This window comes from Punica granatum, chromosome 4 (genome assembly GCF_007655135.1).
Source record: "Punica granatum isolate Tunisia-2019 chromosome 4, ASM765513v2, whole genome shotgun sequence".
Classification (NCBI taxonomy): Eukaryota; Viridiplantae; Streptophyta; class Magnoliopsida; order Myrtales; family Lythraceae; genus Punica; species Punica granatum.
In genome coordinates this window covers 11,833,512-11,853,851 of record NC_045130.1, presented here as the reverse complement: position 1 = coordinate 11,853,851, position 20,340 = coordinate 11,833,512, and the positions used below count along the sequence as shown (strand labels likewise).

General features: G+C 40.7%; 2 protein-coding genes and 1 long non-coding RNA gene across 4 annotated transcripts; 2 read left to right on the top strand and 1 right to left on the bottom strand.

Annotated features, from left to right (window-relative positions):
• Positions 1-124: 124 nt before the first annotated feature.
• Positions 125-2,446, top strand: LOC116202936. The gene is made up of 3 exons (XR_004156171.1): positions 125-917; positions 1,022-1,175; positions 1,555-2,446. It is a non-coding gene; the product is annotated as an uncharacterized LOC116202936 (long non-coding RNA).
• A 1,220-nt stretch (positions 2,447-3,666) lies between these two features.
• On the top strand, positions 3,667-10,604 carry LOC116204460 (myosin-11). Of its 2 annotated transcripts, none has more exons than XM_031536553.1 (13): positions 3,667-4,120; positions 4,335-4,483; positions 4,568-4,671; positions 5,374-5,454; positions 6,102-6,205; positions 6,303-6,389; positions 6,831-7,033; positions 7,399-7,600; positions 7,696-7,746; positions 7,848-7,946; positions 8,055-8,114; positions 8,367-8,488; positions 8,977-10,604. In XM_031536553.1, the coding sequence occupies exons 1-13, from the start codon at positions 3,824-3,826 to the stop codon at positions 10,370-10,372; spliced, it is 2,955 nt and encodes a 984-aa protein (XP_031392413.1). In that variant the 5' UTR covers positions 3,667-3,823; the 3' UTR covers positions 10,373-10,604. The 2 variants fall into 2 exon arrangements, with proteins under 2 accessions (XP_031392413.1, XP_031392412.1); XM_031536552.1 differs by having other exon boundaries at positions 8,364-8,488.
• A 4,750-nt stretch (positions 10,605-15,354) lies between these two features.
• LOC116205412 (4-hydroxy-tetrahydrodipicolinate synthase, chloroplastic-like) lies at positions 15,355-18,287 on the bottom strand. The gene is made up of 3 exons (XM_031538022.1): positions 17,806-18,287; positions 16,698-16,781; positions 15,355-16,467 (listed from the first exon to the last, which is right to left on the bottom strand). The coding sequence occupies exons 1-3, from the start codon at positions 17,889-17,891 to the stop codon at positions 15,540-15,542; spliced, it is 1,098 nt and encodes a 365-aa protein (XP_031393882.1). The 5' UTR covers positions 17,892-18,287; the 3' UTR covers positions 15,355-15,539.
• Between the last annotated feature and the right edge of the window lie 2,053 nt (positions 18,288-20,340).

Below are 20,340 nucleotides of genomic sequence, written 5' to 3'. Positions count from 1 at the left end.
CTATCTGTGCAGCCCATCACCGGCCCGATGGACATGGCAAGTGTTTCTTGCTCGAAGCGTAGCTTCTCACCTCCTGCCTCCTTATATCTCTCACTCTTCTTTCTCCATTTCTGGTTCCCGCAGGTGGTCACTCTGCACACCAATCTTGGCGACATCGAGCGCGAGATGGCCGTGGCGAGGTCCCCAAGACCGCCTCGGCAAGTACTTTACTAATCCTGTCTATATATTTCAACAACTACGTTCGTGAGACGAAATATGTAATCTGATGCAATATACAGAAGATGCTACGGCTTGAGTAAATGTTCTTTCAAGCCTTTTTAATTGGTCGGGGGCTTCTCGTGGCTCGTGTACTTAGTTTGATGCATTCTCTCTTGTTAGTTTTGCCTTTGATTATTAGCTTCAGCATCTGCTGGAGGATCATGAGTTTCGGAGAGTTGGGGTTCAATGTCTGATTGTCAAAATTCACAAAAATTATATACCCAATAAGTCACTGCATTTCGGAAATTCTGTTTGGTTGTTAAGATCGGGGGTGTATGCACCTCGAGTGGCTCTTTTGTTATCACTATCATCTCTTTTACTGTGCACTCATTCGGTTGGGACTGTGGCGCCTGTGCAAAAAACATATATGGTTATGTACGTAGAATGCTCGTGCTTTGGCTTCTTCATTTTCGGAAAATTATATTCACTAAGGCTAAATCTGAATGTTTACAACTGATCGAATAAAAGCTGGATAGCTCTCCTCTGTCTGAATGCAGAACTTTTTGCTGTTATGTGCAAGTGTTTACTACAACAGGACTATAATCCACCGGGATGTCAAGGGTTTTACCATTCAAGGTGGAGGGCCGACGGGAACAGGAGAAGGGGGAACAAGACTTTGGGGCAAGAAATTTGATGCTGAGATAACGGAGTCTCTCAAGGTAAAAAATGAACTCGATGGTCGTAATGACATCGAGTTTGAAGTATAAATACTGTTATTTTGTTAGGGTGTCCTTTTAGTTCACTGAATCTCTTTCTGATCCAGCGCAAGAGGAATATTATCAATGGCAAATAATGGGCCCAATGCCAATGGGTGTCAGTTTTTCATTACTTGTGTGGAACAGCTGCATCTCGACAGGCTGCACACTGTGTTTGGAAGAGTCATTCGTGGCTTCGAGGTCCTTGATCTCATGGAGAGGGTAAGCGCCATTAGCCGTCAGCTGCACTGGATATTATTCGTTTCAGCCACTTGCAAAGCAAATCCCACTTCAGAATCCAATTATGCAAATAACTTCGTGCAATACAGTGAACTCAGTTTAACACTTGGACCGCATTGCGTATGGTCCGAAGGCCTGGTTCCATAGAGTCCTCGCAATCTCCTTTCCATCCGCATTGAGCTATTTCTTCAAGAAGCAAAATCATGTCACAGATATTCCCCTAAACTGAAAGAAAAAAGGCTCCAATTTATGGTTTCCGGGCAAATGTTCAACCAATTAGAGCCTCTTTGTGCTACTTTACTACTTCTTAATGTGGATATGTGATTTACCAACCTCTTTTTCGTCTGGCATACTCACACAGGATCGGGAGACTGGCCACATGCTGAAATTAGGCTTACTCGAGTTACTCCACATGCTACCCCTTTTGCCGGATAGTGGGCCATGTTGCCTTGATGTATTACTGTTTACACTCATTTTCTGCATTTCGCGGTAAATGGGCTTAGGGTTGTAAGGTCCATGTGACCGGCTCAACTAGGAGCGGACCATGATCAAAGACTCGAGGACCCGAGTCGAGGATCCACGGCACTACCCGATTTGGACAGTTGCTGGCGGGAAGGTAATTCAAGAAAGAAGTCATGAAATGCTCTAACTGGGCTGATCAGATCAGTTAGCCGAGAGCTAGCTATTAGCTCGTATTAAGGGAGGAATTCTGATTTTTTCTTGAACGGCATTATCGCACGAATTTGGACGTGCACAAGGACAAGTACGTGATTCTACATGACAACGGGAGTTATTTCCTTGGCTTGCACACCAGACATGGAGAGTTAGCGCGACACACAAGGTCATTAGCCTAATATGGAAATTAGTTCGATCTTTTTTCCTTTTTGGGGTTGATGCATGCGAATCAAGGCAGAGGCACGGCCGATACCCTAAATCTGACGTGTAGGGAGTCTTTCCTTAGAGGAAGATTGCGTTTACGGAGATTGCTTAGAGGTTTAGCAAGTAAATTATTTTAGCTAGGCAATTTCATTATCATTAACTAGGTAGAATATTTTGTTTTCTTGTTTAGCTGGCTGCTTGGGCAGCATGAATTTTATTACTTCATGTTGCTTATTTCCTTAGAATAAGGCCGATATTTGCTCTTCAGGGTTTCCTAAGTCCGCCCTATAAGACTGAGAGGTGCCATTCGATGTAAACAACCCGACATTAATCACAAAACGGCTCTGCGCCACCTACTTTTATCTTTATCTTTACTTCATTGCACTCGCACCTCACATATATATTTTTCATGCATCATTTCCTTATCATGCAATATCCTTCCGAGGCAATCTCGTTGATCCGTCAGCATATCCCTTCTACCTTACTTGGTTCTCGATCAATGGGGTTTTCATGAGCCAAGGTTCCGGTCTCAACTCATCCTTTTCAGCTAATCTAGCCAGACCCAGCGCTTCATTAAATTTTCGGCTAATTCAGTCGCGAAGCCACACAACTCTCTCATGAGCCAATCCCCGCTGTGAGCTACCAGATTCAAGATCGACTTCTAGCCGTCTCTCGACGTCATCTTATTGTTAACACTCATTTATATTTGGGGAGAATCCTAGTGGCTAAATCCTTGAGCCGCGTAATCGTCTACGCTTCATTCGTCATCCACTGCTTCCACGATATTTCTCATAAACCCAGATACTAACTAGACCTACGGACTTCCGAGCCGTGGCGCTACGTTTTAGCATGGTGAGGTCGGCTGGTGGTTTCGCTATCAATCATTGGGACTGCACTTTGGCATGTTTGGCAACGCTCTGATCTAGCGATAGATCCACCAAGCGCGTACGCCAAAAGTGGAATTGCGTGATTCTATGCTAAACAACTACCAATTAGTTGTACTTGGGTCAATGGGTTTTTCTGAACATCGATGGGCGCGTGATCTGAACAGTCAGATGGAATTCATCCGACGTTTCATCAGCGGACTACCAACTGTATTTGGGCCGTTGAAAGCATCATGAACAAACACTGGTTTTAGATTTGCACGTTTTTGTATAGAAACATCTCGACGAGGATTATGACATTTCAAGGAACATCTATTATCTCACGCAAAACATGAGCGGAGCAGGAAACTCATCATGTTTCATCAAACTACTTGATATATATCTCTTCACTCATAAGAGAGGGACTATACAAAGGACGTATTTGATCAATATACGATCACGTACTAAGAAATGTAAGTATGAGCGCGATTCTTTTTGCATAGGATTTTCGTAGGGCATAGCGATATTAAAAACAAAACTTCGGAGCGGAAATTGGCAGCGAACTGGACTCCTCTTAGCATCATGTTTCCTAGGAATTGTCTTGAAATCGCAACAATGGAGTCGGGAACATGTAAACTTTAGGGTGTAAAATGCAGTAACCCTCAAAGTTGAGGGTCCAAATGACAATTTTCTCAAAGCTTCCATTGAAAGCAAACGGCAGAGGACAAAACATCCACGTGAGGAACGGCAGAGGACAAAACATCAGTCGGAACTCTCACTGCTCGGCCATGGCCGCTTCCTTCCCTCGCGATCGCTACCTCAGCCTGAGCTGAGCTGAGTGACCTTAGCATCTCCTCCCTCCTACGAGCTCTCCCCACTGCTCTCACAATGGCGGCAGAAGCGCAAGGAAGCAGCCAGTCAGGGCCCAGCCCTAGAGCAGACGCCTCGCAGCCTGGCTCCCCCGGAGACAAGCCGGCAGGGCCGGGCGTTGCAGCGGCCGCCTCGAGGGTTGGCTCCTCCGGTGATCCCGCCGCAAGCAAGCCCCCGGCGGCCCCGGCGCTTAGCCGCCAGGAGTCCGTCAAGAATGTCGCCTTCAAAATCGCCTCCGAGCCCCTCCAGGACCCCGACCCCAGCGTCTGGGGCGTTCTCACCGCTATCAACACCAAAGCCCGTGAGCGAAAGCAGGTTCCAATCTTAGTCCTCTTTGATTGCTTGTAGTTTCTCGCCCATTGTTGCATTTTGGTTCGAATTTGAGGTAGCTGTATAGGATTTGAATGGAATTCATGCATACAATTGAGTGAGGTTGTTGATCATTCCTATGATTACGCTCTTCGTTTATTTGCTGTGTTCCTTTATGTAGTGAAGGGAAGCTTATTCTACTGAGCTTGTTGTAATCCAGGGCTTGAATATGTATCTTAATGCGAATGTGCATTATATCGGCCGTCTGGTAAAGGATGTCCTGTTTCGAATCGACTCGGGTATGGTTAGTGGAGAGCATTGCAGAATATTCAAGGAGGGCACAAGTAGAGTGGTCTTGAAAGACACCAGGTTTTTTTCTATTATCTGCATAGCTCTCGCTCTGGCTTTCTTCGTTCTTGCTCTCCATTTCCTAATATGCCACATCTTGATCAGCTCAAATGGCACTTTCGTTAATTGGACAAAGCTGGGGAAGAACAGCGCTGAAGTAGAAATTCATCATGGTGATATTATATCGTTTGTCGGCGCTCCTCACAGTGGTAATATATTTGCTTCATGTTTTCGGGGTTTTAGAATTTCTGGATATTATTTATACTTGTAAAAGTTGGTGCTTCTTATGTGTCATTGCTGAGGGTTAAGAATGATTGATGGATAGATGAGACTGAAAATTCATGTGAAATTCTGTAGTCTGCTGCTATGCTGGTTGTGTTAACTAGTTTAGTGGGGTGAAGGTGCATTGATTTTCTCAATTCAAAAATACATATAAGAGTGCTGTCATGCTTGAAAGTGTGCTACTTCCAACCAAGAGTTTGATCTTACTTTAAGAGTGAGATCCTTGGAATTGTCAAAATAAAGTTCAAATGGGGTTAAAAGAAATATGTGTACTATTGCCAAAAGAAAGTTAATCGAGCATTATTAGATGTTGCAGCAGGTTTACCTTGGATTATTGACTGAGTTCAAAATTTTCACTTTTCTGCTTCTCTGGATAAATTTATGTTTCTTTTTTTATTCAGTATCTCCAGATCAAATCTTATGGCCATGACATTATTTCACCTATCTAAGGCCTATCATATTCTGCTCCCTTGGCAACTATTTTCTCTTGTGGTTTATGGATTTTTTTTGCTGCGACTTAATTTGCATAAGATTCTTTTGCTGCATGGGAAATGCCAAGCCAGTGTCCTCTAAAAGATCTCAACTATGTTAAGATTTTCTGATTTTCTAGATCTCTCTTCTTATTGCAGACCATGCATTCGCATTTGTATTTCGGGAAGTTGTGAAATCAACTCCAGCGACAGATGATAAAGTTACCAAAAGGAAAGCAAGTAAGCACATGGATGTGTAAATATTGATTTTCTTCTCTCTTGTTTCAAATTCTTCTCCCTTGTATTTTTTTCTCACCATGAACCAATATGGACGATGGGCTAAAGCTTTTTGAATATTGGGACATATGGAATTATTTTAGGAGACCTTTGTTGTTATGGTTAGACGAGGGAATCTTCACTTGGATGAAAGCCACTGTATGGTCTTGCTCTAAATTAGTTTGGTTAAACGTTGGCTTAATTCTATGTTCAAGGAATGATTAAATTTTGCTATCAGATTGGACAAATATCAAATTGGGTAATGAATGCTTAGCAGAGTATAAGTCCAGAAGAATAAGTTATTTGGCAAATGTTACTAAAGCAGCTAGGACTGAGAAGGCTCAGTCAATGTGGCTAGAGATGGAAAAGGTTTAAGTGGTGACCGATAACTGGTTGTAGATTGGATGCATCTGTAGCTCTTTTAGTATAATCACTTGAAAAAGTGTAATTCATAATTGCTTCATATGAATTATAGTGATTGCGCCATTGCTTTCCATCCAAATTTTGATATAGCTATTTTGTTTTTCCTTCTTTTGCCAACTCAGTTTCCTCTTTTTTGATTAAAGATGTCTCAATGACAAAAAGACAAAATGTTTGGTTTTACTTTGCAGATGAGCTTGCTCCCCAAAAGAAAAGGCTTAAAGGCATTGGCCTTGGTGCTCCAGAAGGTCCTATTTCTCTTGATGATTTCCGTAGCTTGCAACGATCAAACACGGTATCTGCCCCTTCCACACACATTTCAGACGTGACAGATGACTATACCTGTCAAACTTAGTTTGAATTCGCATATGTTTGGGATTCATTTTCTGTAGGAACTAAGGGAGCAGTTGGAGAAACAGGTTCTGACCATTGATGCGCTAAATAATGAGAATCGTGCATCTGCAGAGCATCATGAGAAAGTATGTGCATTTACTTGTTTATTATATCTTTTTTTTCAATTCATTGTATTGGGATGAAGCACATGTATTGCTCCATGCCTATATATTTCTGGCTTGCTGGCAATGACTAAGTGAAAGATTTTCGATGAACTTCTGTCAAGTTCTTCTGATGGAAGTTACTGATGAAAAAGATTTATTATCTATATTTAATTTATCCCTCGGATACCTATTTGAGGGGTTTCCTCATATTTCTTGTAAAAGAGTCCATTACCGACTTTGATATTTTTCTAAAGGAATTGTAAGATAGCATTAAATAAATAGAATTTCTTTGGTTTTTTTTTAATCAGGATGGAACTTGAGTCATTGCTTGAGGTTGATGGCATCTTTTATGTTTCTTGTGGTAATCTGTTCCATTAACCTAACCTCTGTCATTCACCAAGTCTTTATTAATTAATGCACCAGGAAATCAAGGTTCTCAAAGAATCAATCTCGAATTCTTACCTTCAACAAATGAAGGACTTGAAAGATATGCTAAATGGAAAGCAAAATGAGCTGGTGGAGTTATCGAAGTTATCTGCTGAACAAAAGCAAGTAATAGAAGATCTCAATGCAAGGCTGAGAGCTTCTGTGCAATCTTGTAGAGAAGCAGATGAAATAATGAAGAGGTATTAGATTACACTCAGTCTCTCATTTCCTTTCTCTTTTTTGGGGATATTTCTCTTTTAATTTTCTTTTTACCTGAGCAATAGGAAGCTGTATATGGTCCTTCATCTCTCCATATTGATGTTAAATGGAGTACGAACACAATTCAATTCTGTCCTTAATTCTCCAGTTTTATAACTCAAATATGTAAGATCCAATTCCTGAGTTTAATTTCAGCCTTAGAGTTCCATGTTTTTCATGGTGTTACCTTTGTTTTACTTATTAGACTATAATGCCTTGCCTGTAGATTACTTTTCTAATGATTCCTATGAAAGAGCAATCTTGATAAAACTTGAGAAGATAACAGTGCCTGATTACTTCGTTCTAGTCAGAAGGCATCTATAGTTGAGCTGAAGTCTAGGTTGGAAGAAGAGCGAGACCTACGAAGAGAAGAACGTGAGAAGGCTACAGCAGATTTGAAAGAGGCCGTCCAGAGAGCTCATTCAGAGGCTCAGGCAGAATTGAAACGTTGGTCAGATGCTGCGCTCAGACGAGAAAAGGAGCAACAGGAAGTACTTGATAAACTTCAGGTATAAAAGGGTTGAAATGCTATCTGCTTCTGTAGAACAAATTAAACGAATAATGAATTTTGCTGCTAGTTGATGACCTATAACCAAATCCTCAGGAACTGGAGAAAGAAAGATGTGCATTGCTAGAGAATATGAGGTGCAAACTGGTATGCAGTTGGCCCTTTTTTCTATTTATTTTTTGCATTACTTAAATTAAAATATCTCAGGATATCCTTCTAATTATTGTTTTTTCTTCATTATTTTGTAGGAAGATGCGAGACACAACTTGGTTATCTCTGAAAATAAAGTACGGCAATTAGAAGCTCAAATTCATGAAGAGCAGCAAGTCTCTGCTAAAGGAAGAAATGTAATGAAATATGTTTTTATAGGTTTTTTTTTATGTTTGTAAGGAAATTTGCAAGTTTAACTCAAGCATTGATTTTTTGCTTATTTCCCAATGCATATGTTGGATCAGAAAGTGGAAGAACTTGAGCAAGAACTAAGGAGATTAACAAAGGATCTTGAGAATGAAAAGGTATATACAAGAATCTTTCCTTCATTCTTCTCGGCATTCTCTTACCGTTACCAGATGACTCTTAAGGCCTACCTCCTTCCATAAAAGGGAGACAGATATAATCTTTTGAGTGAAATTTGAATCTAAGGATTATGGTGCACATAATTAGATTTATTCTTTTAGATGGATAAATCTGGATGATGATTGAGTTTGTACTTTCACTTCTAAAGATATAAAATCTTGAGCTGAGTTTTCTCTTTGTTTGCTTAGCAGGCTGCTCGAGAAGAAGCCTGCGCTAGGGTTTCTACCCTCGAGCTTGAGATAAGTGCCGCAATCAGGGATCTTGATTATGAGAGGAGGAGGTTGAAAGCTGCTCGGGAGAGAATAATGCTTCGGTGAGTGAAATTGAAGCTTATGGTAACTCATAGAGGATATTGCCTTTAAAAAATATTTCCATCTGAAAGAGCTAGGCAATTCTTCTGATTTGGCACTTGTGGACAGGAAAGAAAATGCTTTACTAGATTTAATCTATGGAAGAGTGCGAGGGACCAATACAACTAAGAGAAGCTCAGAGAGTCTCGGTTCAATTTGACCCCAAAAAAAAAAAATGTTGAGACTGCATTGGTCCCTAGTGGAAAATAGAGGATCCAAATAGGGCAAACTTTCCTACATTATGCTGGTTTAATCAATTCAGATAAGACGAGGCAGATTTCTTCTTTTACTTTATTAAAACATGGGTAATGACTCTAAATTCACATCTATCTTCATGTTTTCCCTTCTGTGTATGGTAGTGAGAGAGTAGGTGATTCCAAGTTAGCTTATTCGAATAATTTTCATGTTATACGAGCTTACCGGTAATAGTTTCTCTCCTTCGGCCATGCAGGGAAACACAGTTACGTGCTTTCTATTCCACTACTGAAGAAATCTCAGCATTATTCAGTAAGCAGCAGGAACAGTTAAAGGCAATGCAGAGGACTCTTGAGGACGAGGAAAATTATGAGAATGCCTCAGTCGACATTGATCTCAATGTTCCATATGATGATGCTACTAATAATCCTGTTGACGCAGAGACAGTGGAGCGGAATACTCAGGAACGTGCTAAGGCAACTTCAGTTACTTCAGCCCCGAGGTTTGACGTGAATCAGGTGGTAAGTTCTAGTGATGAGGCCAGTGCTACTGAGGGGCATGAATGTGATATAAGGACTGAACAAGAAGGCCAAAACACGCAAGAGGTGGAATTCATGAATGGTGACCATAATGCAAAGGGTGGCTTCGGGTCTGATATAGATGTTGTAACAGGAACAGTTCCTGAGGGAGAAGCTATGGAGACTGAACAAGTACGAGAAGTTGTTGAAACCGAAAGAGAAGCGGATGCTATCGGGACTGAACAGGACAGAGTCCCTATTGGAACTGAACAGGGAGGAGATCCAATTGGAACTGAACGAGGGGACCTTATTGGGACTGAACAGGCAGGAGAGCAGGTAGGAACTGAACAAGAAGACCCTATTGGGACTGAAATGGAAGGTGACCATGTTGGAACCGAAAAGGGAGATCAATATGGAGCAGAGCGAGTCCTTGAAACTGAAAGCCAAAGAAACTCGAGCGAACAAAATATGAGGCTTAATGATGACTCTATAGCTGTTCGAGACACAATGGAGCTTGATGATGGAGGCGACTCTCATTCTCAGGAAAATACGAACCATTTCCAGTCGAAGATTTCTGCTCAGGCTTTGAAAGACGCAGAGGATACTGAGGCAGATATTGGGGACTCCATCAGAACAGGGGACCTCTTAGCTTCTGAGGTTGCAGGGAGCTGGGCTTGTAGCACTGCTCCATCTGCCCACGGAGAGAATGAATCACCAAGAAGTAGAACTGAGAAGGATGATGTTTCTCCTCCACCTAATAATTTCATTGGCACGGTTGCTGAGAGCCAGAGCAATCCATCTCCTGAGGCTGCTGTCATAAAACAGAACCGGGAACATCGAGCGTTGACCAAGATGATTGGGATCGTTGCACCTGATCTGAAGAAAAAGTTTTCAGGCTCCATGGGTTGTGATTCGGACCGAGAGGGTGAGACCCGGGGATCTGCTTCTGATTCTGGTGGCGATAGCGAGACTGAGAGTGATGACGGTGATGGCGATGGGAAGAAGAATGATCATGGTGGGTCTGATTCGGATGCAGAGACTGAAGGGAGCAATCGAGCTGATGTTGGGGATCGGTTATCAGAAGATCCAATGGATGAGGACAATGAAGCTACTCAGGCAGACTCTTTCGGGTGAAGAGACATGTAAATACTGTACATACTAATTTTATGTTGATTGGGTAAAATTTTGCGCGTGCGTACTGCTCTAATGGGTAATTTTTTTGGTTTTTCGTAGTTTCAGTAGAAGCATAAATTATTGTCTCTTTTGTTCTGAATCTCAATTGGATTATGCATCCTCAAAAAAGAACAAAAGTCTCATTGAGGATGAGTAATGTAGTTGCATAATTATTATTTACTGTTCTAAAGCTCATTAATTTTTTCATCAGAAAAACAAAAAGCTCATTAATTTTTTTTTTTTTGAGATATGCGTTTAATTTAATGAATGCACTGTCGGTTTAAAAAACCACCTGATGTAATCCTTAAGGGGTCCGGCTTGGCAGTAAGGTGGACGGAACCACCTAAGATAAACCCGATATATCAAGCGTTTGGTTGAGAAATCTTCTTCATATTTTCTCTTTTATTTGAAAGAGATCTGAAATGATCATAAACCCTCTAGTAGTAATTAGTTGCTGTGACTTCAAGTGATGCTTTTAACGTTCACATCTATATATAATAGGGAAAATTACACCATGTATTCTAACATTTACATTTACATGCGGTCATAGTTTTATTCTAATCTCGATTTTTTTTTAGGTATCTTAACGTTATTACGTGGGTTTCACGTCTATCATGGCATCAAAATGCAGTCCAAAATTGATTGAATTTCATACATGGCACATTAAAGTGGTAGTGGTAATGGTGCTGATGTGTATCACTTTGTGGGCTCCAATTAACACGTTGGACCATCACCATCTTCTTTTCTCTCCTTGCCATCTCCGGCTACCTCCTCAACCTAACGCCACAATCACCATCTTCTTTTTCTTTGCAGAACAACAGACACACAACACCTTCATCTCTTCCTCTCCTCCTCTCTTGGCCCTCCCTCTGCTTGTTCCTCTCGAGACCAATGCCTCTTATTAGCACCATCATCTTCATCTTTGCTCCGCTGCTCCTGCTCTCTCTCGGCCTTCATCATAGCCACCATAACCACCTTCTTCGTCTCAGCATCATCATCACATTGCCCTCACCATCACCTTTCCTCCTCTCTTTTCCCCTCTCTCACTCTCGGCCATAGACGTAGCAGCACAGGCACACAGAGGAAGAAGGATAGGAAGGCTATGATTTGGTGATGGTGATGAGCAGAAGGTGAAGATGGTGATGACAATGGAGATGGATGGTGATGGAGTAGAGGAGGCAATGGTGAAAATGGAGATGTCTTTGATGAAAGTGGAGACGGCCACGGTGAAGGTGGAGATGGCTATGGTGAAGGCAGGGACTGCGAGAGGAAAACAAAGGAGAGGGGAGGCGGAGAGAGAGAGAGAGGGCAGAAAGTTGTGGTGGTGGAGTGAAAATGGTGAGGGCTGTGGAGTGATGGTGATGCATATGGTGATGGTGTGAGGAGATGAAGGAGATGAAGGAGATGGATGCTGTGTTTTGCGTCTATGTATGATGTTGCTGCTGTGCCGAGAGAGAGAGAGAGGCCAAGATGGAAAGATGGTCTGCCATCTCTCTGTTCCGTGTTTGCCTAACCAAGAGAGCGAGAGAGAGAGAGAGAGAGACAAAGAGAGGAGATGGAGGGAAGAAGAGGCAGAGGATCAACGTGATAGTGAGGTGTCACTGCCGAAATCGAGAGAGAGAGACAGAGAGAAGACGGTTAAATAAGTGTTAGCCAAGCTTCGTCCTTCTGCAAAGCCACCTCGAGTTCATCCTCACGACCTCGGCGAGTTCATCCCGAGCTCCTCGAGCTTCCTTCCCTGAACTCAGAGCTAAGTTCCCCATCTCTCTCCCTTTTTGGTACCTATACCTCTGTCTCTTTATGTGTTGTTGTCTCTCTCTCTCTCTCTCTCTCAATCTCTGCCCCGTCTTTTCCTTTGTTAGCTCACTTGAGCTCGGCCTTAACAACGAAAACTGCCTCGATGACTAACTTTGCCACTTTCCAGCTCACCGCAGCTCCTGTGTAGTCTCTCCCTTTCATCAGCGACGCCTAATAGCTCCACCCAAGTCTCAGCTGCCTTACCACCTCTTCACCGTAGCAAGAGAGTCGAGCCTCATCTCTCCTTTCCCATCCTCCTATCCGCTGCATTGTCCAGGGTAATGGTGAGGTTCTAAACTCCACGACTTGTTGCTTGTGCCTGATTGAGAAAAAGGGAAAGGGTCATTGCCGGAATTGGAGTTGGGCGGCCTCGAGGGATGGAGCCGGGTATGAACTGGCATGGCCGGATCCTGCCTATACTTCATGGAATGGTGGGGCTGCTGCGGGGGAGGAACAAGGGAGACTATAGAGATGGGGTCGGGAAAGGAGGCGAAGTTTGGGCAGGTGCTGTGCTTGAGGTGCTCGGAGGTGGTGCGGTAGGGGTTGGAGGCGGAGAAGATATAGTCGCAGAGGGGGCACCGGAGCCTCACGGCCTTGGGGAGGCCGGTGTCGGTGGAGAGAGAGAAAGAGAAGGAGAGATAAAGGAGAAGATGAACAAGACAACTGAGGTGGCAATGTGGGAATGGTCCATGGTGTCAAGCGGGGTCCCACACAGCTACCCACATCGGCATCTTTACGGCCACGTCATGTTTTATGTCAAAAATGAACGGAAACATCACGGTAGGATACATGGCAAGCCAAACCAAAAACGTTTGGCTATCTTAGAAAAAATTGATGTTGGAAGAAAATTAAGACGAAGTGTATATGTTGGGATATCCGATGTTATTTTCCCTATATAATGTATGATAGCAAAACGAAAAAACAAGTTCAATGAGGTTATGCCATGTATCATCCTGGGATTAATAATATGATACCATGTGTTAAGCTCTTAACTTTTTGTTGTATGGCTTCACTCGCAAGGAAGCTTCATTTCTAATTAACAATATAAATAATCCCTATAAAATATTACATGACGTTTGGTAACGAAGTTAAATTTGATTTAATTTGATTTAGTTTGATTTGAGGAGATTAAAATAAAAATAGTTGGGAAAATTATGTTTGAGAATTTGAAAAATGAGATAAAAAAATAATGATTGTATTGTTTAATTGAGGAAAAAAATGTTGAATAGTTTAGAGAATTTAGTATGAAAAAATTAATTTAAATAATAGATAACAAAACGTATGAGATAAAATCTGAAGAAAAAGATAAAAAGTTAATGATTGTGTTGTTGAATTATGAAAAATATAAAATTAAGTTAAATTAAATAAAATTGAATTTTGTTACCAAACATAACATCATTACTTTTTTATCTCACATTTCTTGAGGCTTCACCCACAAGGAAGTTTCATTTTAATTATATATTAAAATATACAATTTTCACGTATGTTATACCATATTCACTTTCCTCCATACACCATTACCAATATCAATATGTCGACTCTCTGTTTTTTTCAACTTCGCTCCATCTTCTTTTACATCGACCAAATTACAGAGCTCCTTCAAAATGGCTTTACGAGATCGGATCCTTAAGTATGATGGAGGACAAAAGGCGAAATTCAATTGCCTTGCTCCATTATGTGATATAATTCGGATTAAGGATCTGCCTGTCCATAATTACATGCGTATCAATATGTTCTAATTTTGAAAATGTAAAGATTCTGTTGAGGTTGCTAATTAGAGAAGACTGAAACAAAAGGGGCTAAGTTGAGATTGGTCCAAAATTCTTGCAGCAAATTAAGATTAACCCCTATAACATTTTACATATACATTTCAGTTTTGCTGCACAATTTTAAATTTATATTATAATTTAAACTTACTCCCTTAATTTTGATTAAAATAATTTTATTAATTTGATTATGTTAATATTATTAATAAAATATAATTTTCGGTATGAATCCTGATATCGGAAAATTCAATTGGGCCAAAACTAATTCAGTTGAGCCGAGTCGGTCCACTAAGGGATAAAGCTCTTTCAGGACGGATTTTCTCCATTCACAAGACTCGAACTCGAGACATTACTTAAGGGGAACGTTACTCCAGTTGATTCAATATATAAATATATAAATGATTCTTTTGTGTGAATAAAGTACTTATTTATGTTAATAAAGTAACTAATTTTGAATAAAAAAAAATATTCATTTCATTTCATTGTCAATTTAAAATCTATCGAAATTTTGGGTTGCTTGTCATTTAGCTAAAAAGCTGCGTACTTTACTTTAATTAGTAGGTACAAGTGAACTGAAGCCATTTATTGCCTTTAGTTAGGGATTCAAACAAGTATTTGAGTGAGATTGTAAATGGTTCTTCCTCAGCTTAATACATTCCATTTGATACGACACTGATCTTAATATGTGTTAACAGTGAACTCTGGTAAATAAATATTTACATCTTTTCTATTTCCTACGGTGACTTGTAATAATATCTCATCATCCTTGATATATAGAATTATGAATAAATTACCAAAAAAAAAGTGCTTTTTCGAAATTGTCCATTTAATCATATGGTTTATGTTTTGTCCAATAAAACGCATGGTTTAGTTATCGATCACAAAATGTCACGACGTCCATTTCTACTGTTGGTATATTTTCAAATAGGCCGGATATTTCTTTAATCTTTAGAAATTCATCGCCAATCTTCTTTATCTTTAGAAATTTGCCCTACACCCCCGCCATCTCTCTCTCCCCTCGCATCGTCCAACCTCACCTCGGGTTTCCCCTGAGGACGACGACCTCGACTCCACCGTTCCCTTCTCTCTTCTCGGAACGATGATGACCAGTAAATGATAGCCTGCATTTTTTATTTTCTGTAGGCAAACAACCTTTTCATTGGTAATGCAAACAAAGAAATTGCTGTGAGCATTTTGTTCTCTACTCCGATGAGTCTGGAATGAGGCAAAGAGCTAATGCTCTGGAAGTTTTCTGACGTTATGTTATATTAGTGAGTATCGTCACAATCATCTCGTATCTTAATTGTCGCAAAGCTTCAGCGATGAAAAGCAGTTCATTCGTGAGCATGCAGCTAAAGTGTAACAGAACATTTCAGGACAGAAACAAAATAGGCAACTTTATCTTCCATCCAGCATGAATCAAACAAACAAGGTCTGGTTTATAACGCTCCAGCACGACTGTGTCATGAAAGCGACGATAAGACCTTAACTTATTATTAATTCAGGCCGGAGAATAGAACAAGCATATGGGGAAAAATATAGAAGTTTACTGAGAGACACAGGGATTAGTACCTATCAACCAAAACAAAGTCGTCGTCATCAAGAACTTGAACGTCTTTATCTCCCACAAAGTACTCCCTTCCGATCTCCTTCACCAAATTTACAAACTCTATCCTCTTTTCAAGAGGCAGCGGCACATAAGGAAGCCTGAAGACTGGCCTCACAACTCCCAGCTGAGCAAGGGCTGTGTTTAACCCAATAGGGTTCGGCTCCTCGAATAGCCAATTGATCAGAGGCATGAGCTTCGAGTTTAAGGAAGGATATTTCCCACCAAACATCAATTCCCGCATCAAACCTGGGACTAGGTTGCTAGTGACAGATATGACTCCTGTGGCTGCATAGTTCCACCTTGCGTCGTGGCACTGGTCATCGTTTCCACTCCAAACCACAATCCCCTTGTCCGTGTACTCCTTGATTCGATCATTTCCTACACACTCTTTTATCCCAGCAAGGTTACTATTATCTGACAAGGAGTGAATAACCCTGGGAGGGATATCTTGCCCTGTCCTTGAAGGTACATTGTATATGATTGTAGGGCCCATCGAAAGGACACTATTGAAGTGCTGAACCAAACCTTCCATTGAAGTTTTCCCATAGTACGGATTGATATGAAGGGCAGCATGCATTCCCACAGCAAATCCCTGTTCAGAGGCATGAATTGCTTCCCTTGTAGAGTTGCTTCCGGTGTTTCCAATCACCTTTATTGATGCACCGAAGCAATTCACTGTGTGGCCGATTAGCATAATGTGCTCGTCCCAGCTCATCAGCTGGCCCTCTCCAGTGGTCCCACCAACGATTATGCCTTCCGCACCCTGTACGATCTGCATGTTCACCAAGTCATCATATGCTTCAAGATCAAACCTACCATCAGGTAAGTACGGGGTTTTGATGGCTGTTATCAGCCTGAGAGACTTTATGTCGTCCACAGATGTCCTGCAAGCGATAATTGACAATTCAGAAATTATCAATAGCAAGAGCTCTTTTGAAGTAAAAGAGATTCAACAACTGGTTCTTAATTCAACTCATTGCCTGACAAGTTTTCTTTCAAGTATAACACTAAATAGATTACTAGCCTTGGTCCCTCTACAATCAACCTTCACGTGAAGCAAGAGATAATGGAAAAATGCACAAAAATTGGTTCACCTAAAGTTAGAATAGAATACCTGTTTTTAACTTCAAGGCTTCGCATGGGCAGATGAAAATTAGGTATCACAGCAGCTTGAGGAGATCTCCATTTACCATTCCTCCTGCCGCAAAGAAGAAATCTCATTAACAAAAAGAACTATAGAAGAGCAGCAAGAAGTATTGAGACAGGCATTCACGTACATCAAATCAGGAAAATTTCTGCTAAAGAGACATTCTCCAACAGATCACCTGACAACCTAAAGCTAGTTGTTTTAAACTGAAAATTTCCCATTAAGCAAAAATTCTCAATATTGTACGAAATACCAAATAAAGGTGTCTGTCCTTAGCAATATATATAGAGACACGCTTGCACATATACATATAGTGTGTGTGTGTGTGTGTGTGTAGATATATTATATATATGTGTGTGTGTGTGTATGTACAATAGCATATTATTTCTGCAGGAAAATACTTCTATCAAGAGATTTTGGGATTTCGAAACTAAAACTGCTATATAATCTCTATCACATCTTATGTCAATTCATAATTGGAAAAAAAGCATCCTGCAGAAGTAAAATGCCTCTAAACCTCTCCCGTTTCAGTTACACGATTAATTCGTTTTAGTGCAAGTGCTTCTGATCAAAATAGGATTATTATCCACCCATCCGAAGTTTCTTTAACTGATTAATAAATGCACCGCAACATCACAAAACTCTTCGCAACATCATACAAGGAAAGAAAACTTCAACAGGGCTCACAGCCCGCGCCAGTCTCATTGTCAGCATAGACAACTTCATGCCCGAAAGAGTCCAGTTTCAAGTTTCTTTCAAGCCAGCAAGCAAATTGCTCTGCCGCCCCCACAAAGTTCGTATTTTTACAGAGTAATGGCAGCAAGAGCACTTGTTGCTTCTGTATAATCAATCACACCTGAAACTCATCTAATCTTCTCGCGACATTATCAATAAGACAACATAAAATGGCAAAATCATTAAGAATGGCATAAAGAAATGAAGTTGGTCTCCCTCAAGCAAAGAAAACAAGTCGAGCATGACTAATTCCAATCTCTATCGTCGTATATTAAAAAAATCAAACTCCAATAAGACAGAAAACAAAAACAATACAACGACAGGACAGCGTATTAAATACCTCTTGTAGCTGTCGCCGCTCTTAGGGCTCGGGAGCTGGAGCGCTGATCCTCTCAAGCACGCGCCGTAGCTCTTCAATGTAGCCATAAACTCTAACAGACACAGACAACACGGACTCGGTTATTCCTTCAATACCGGCACAGCTAGCTCAAAAATCGAGAGAGCGGCGGAGGCGGAGCTCAGGATCAGTGAATGATAATGGCGGCAGGAATGGTGGTCAACGCTGCAGTAATAATAATCGGGGTGCAGAATGTCTCGGGAGAGGAGGAGAGCATGGAGCAGGCGAGGGCGGCGGAGGAGAAGCTGAAGCTGAAGCTGCGGTGGCACATGGCGTCGGGGTTCCGGCGAGCAGTCAGGAGCGACGGCTTTGGCAATGCGGGGTGAGGGTCAAAGTCGCCGGTGGAGCATTATGAGACTTGTGAATTAGGGTTTATAAAGGGAAGGGGAAGGGAAGGGAAGGGATAGGGAGGGTTAGGTGATCTATTGGCTAATGCTTGTAGAGATGGGTGTTGCAGTGGAGGGGGGAACGGTGGGCCCCACGCTAAGACATCCGATTGAATATGGTGATGACATCTGGCATGTAACTTGTGGGCCCATTATCATCGTCTCCTCTTGAGGTTGAGGTGCGTGCCCTAAGCAAGTAGAATTCTTTTTTGGGTAAAAACAATTAGGTTTGGTTTGTCGTTTTCAATCAGAGGGTATAGCAGGTTTGGATCAAAGTTTAGAATAATGACCAATTTCCCGTTACCCGTTAATTAAGAGATTTCAAATTCACAATTATCCGATTTATGCATGTTCTTTTAGGGTTTTATTAGTTATCAGCATTTTAATTTTTCATATGGACTCCTTTGTAATTAAAGAAAAAATATCTCAATTTCGAATTCCGTGAATAGAAAAAATTCATACTAGAAAGTTTACTCATCGAGTTGGTCGACATGGTTCCAACTATGATTCAAGGAAAATAAAGAAAATAAGAGTAGTTATATTATGATCGTAGCATGTGAATCATGGGGTATTGGTGCCTCATTGGATACACCGATGACGATATATACTTGAAGGCACTACTACATAGGGTCGATAAATTCGGCCCAGCAGAGAGTCGAGAGAAACCAGTAAAAGCCCAAGATCAACTCAGAGAAATTGGCGGGAGCAGTTATGATTCGTTCAAAAAGAGGTAACTGTTAAACCACGAAGGGGAACCTCTTTGGGTCTACATAAAGGACAGAGAACAGAACATAAATGGGGCAGTTTTTAAGAGATTACTTCGAGTACTGTAAGCCAAAGTGGAGTGATTTTATGAGAATAGATCATTGGCGTCATCTGTGAAAACTTACGAGTACAAGTGAACACCACATGAGCGTGTTCTTTAAATTACCACATTTCACCCGCATCGTGTTCTGATAACACAACATGGTTTTCACATCATCAATACTACTCGGGGTGGATCTTCTTATGTCTTTAGACTTATGAGTAGATGGTCACATCCAATTCAAAATTAAACGTGATGTGAGACAAGTGAGTAGTAGACTATACTTATTCTACGGTTCAAGGAAAATAAAAGATAATAAGAAAAAGTTATATTATGATCGTAGCATGTGAATCATGTGGCATTTGTGCCTAATCAGATAAACTAATGATAGTACACGCTACTCATAATGGATATTCTTATATTAAGACCTATCCAAAAAATTTATAATTTTCATCTAATTTTGATATTAAACTCTAGTAGTATATTGCATTATCATTTTCTCCAATATTAAGAATCCAAACGATACATATTTTGATATTGAACTTACTTCACAAATGATATCCTCATTTATCAATAGTGTAGGCGATTGCGCGAGAGGCTAGTAAAAGAATTTATTATTACTTAGAGAAAAAAAAGAGAGTTTATTATTATATACTTATATAGATTTATATTTAGGTTTCCTCAGTAATCCACCTCATAAATTAAACATGATTGATGGTGGTACCCTATAGTGATCGACTCAAAATTTGGATCAAGCAGGGCGAGGTCCTTGAAAGGCAAATATAGAGCCAAATTTTTCTGGGTTAACAGGTCAAAATTTATAGTTAAATCAAAAGTGCAAAATTATATGTAATCTTTTCCGATAGTAAGACAGTGGGCCCTAGGCCCAATACAAAATAAAAATTAAGAAAAATAAAGACAGAACATGAAAACTCTAATAATATCGCTAAATAATAGCGCTCATAGGTCAATCGGTGTCTAATGAAAAAGGCATATGCTTAAAAGACATTTGTAAGGAACTTCATGTCAACCAATCTCCATATGAATTTCCTACTCTATATTAAGGGGTGACTGTCTATCAATCCCCTCTCGATTTATCCTTATACCTTATTTCTTGTATTTTTAAGTTTCTCTTTTTTATGTTTCTAATATAGGGTCCTTTACACCTACCCAGACATGTAGCTGAATGTAAGCGAGATGAGAAGCTGTGGCTTATGGTACATTTCTTAAGATATATATCCCAACTTTACATCGAACCAAAATCAAAATCTCCACGGTAATCTATCT

Bases quoted from the DNA above. Each gene is read 5' to 3' on its own strand.
- LOC116204460 (XM_031536552.1), top strand. From the start codon at position 3,824: ATGGCGGCAGAAGCGCAAGGAAGCAGCCAGTCAGGGCCCAGCCCTAGA. The intron at 4,484-4,567 runs GTTTTTTTCTAT...CATCTTGATCAG, and splicing joins GTGGTCTTGAAAGACACCAG to CTCAAATGGCACTTTCGTTA. The intron at 7,034-7,398 runs GTATTAGATTAC...ACTTCGTTCTAG, and splicing joins GCAGATGAAATAATGAAGAG to TCAGAAGGCATCTATAGTTG.
- LOC116205412 (XM_031538022.1), bottom strand. From the start codon at position 17,891: ATGGCTACATTGAAGAGCTACGGCGCGTGCTTGAGAGGATCAGCGCTC. The intron at 16,782-17,805 runs GTATTTAATACG...TCTTTGCGGCAG, and splicing joins AGCGGCGACAGCTACAAGAG to GAGGAATGGTAAATGGAGAT. The intron at 16,468-16,697 runs GTATTCTATTCT...TATCGCTTGCAG, and splicing joins AGCCTTGAAGTTAAAAACAG to GACATCTGTGGACGACATAA.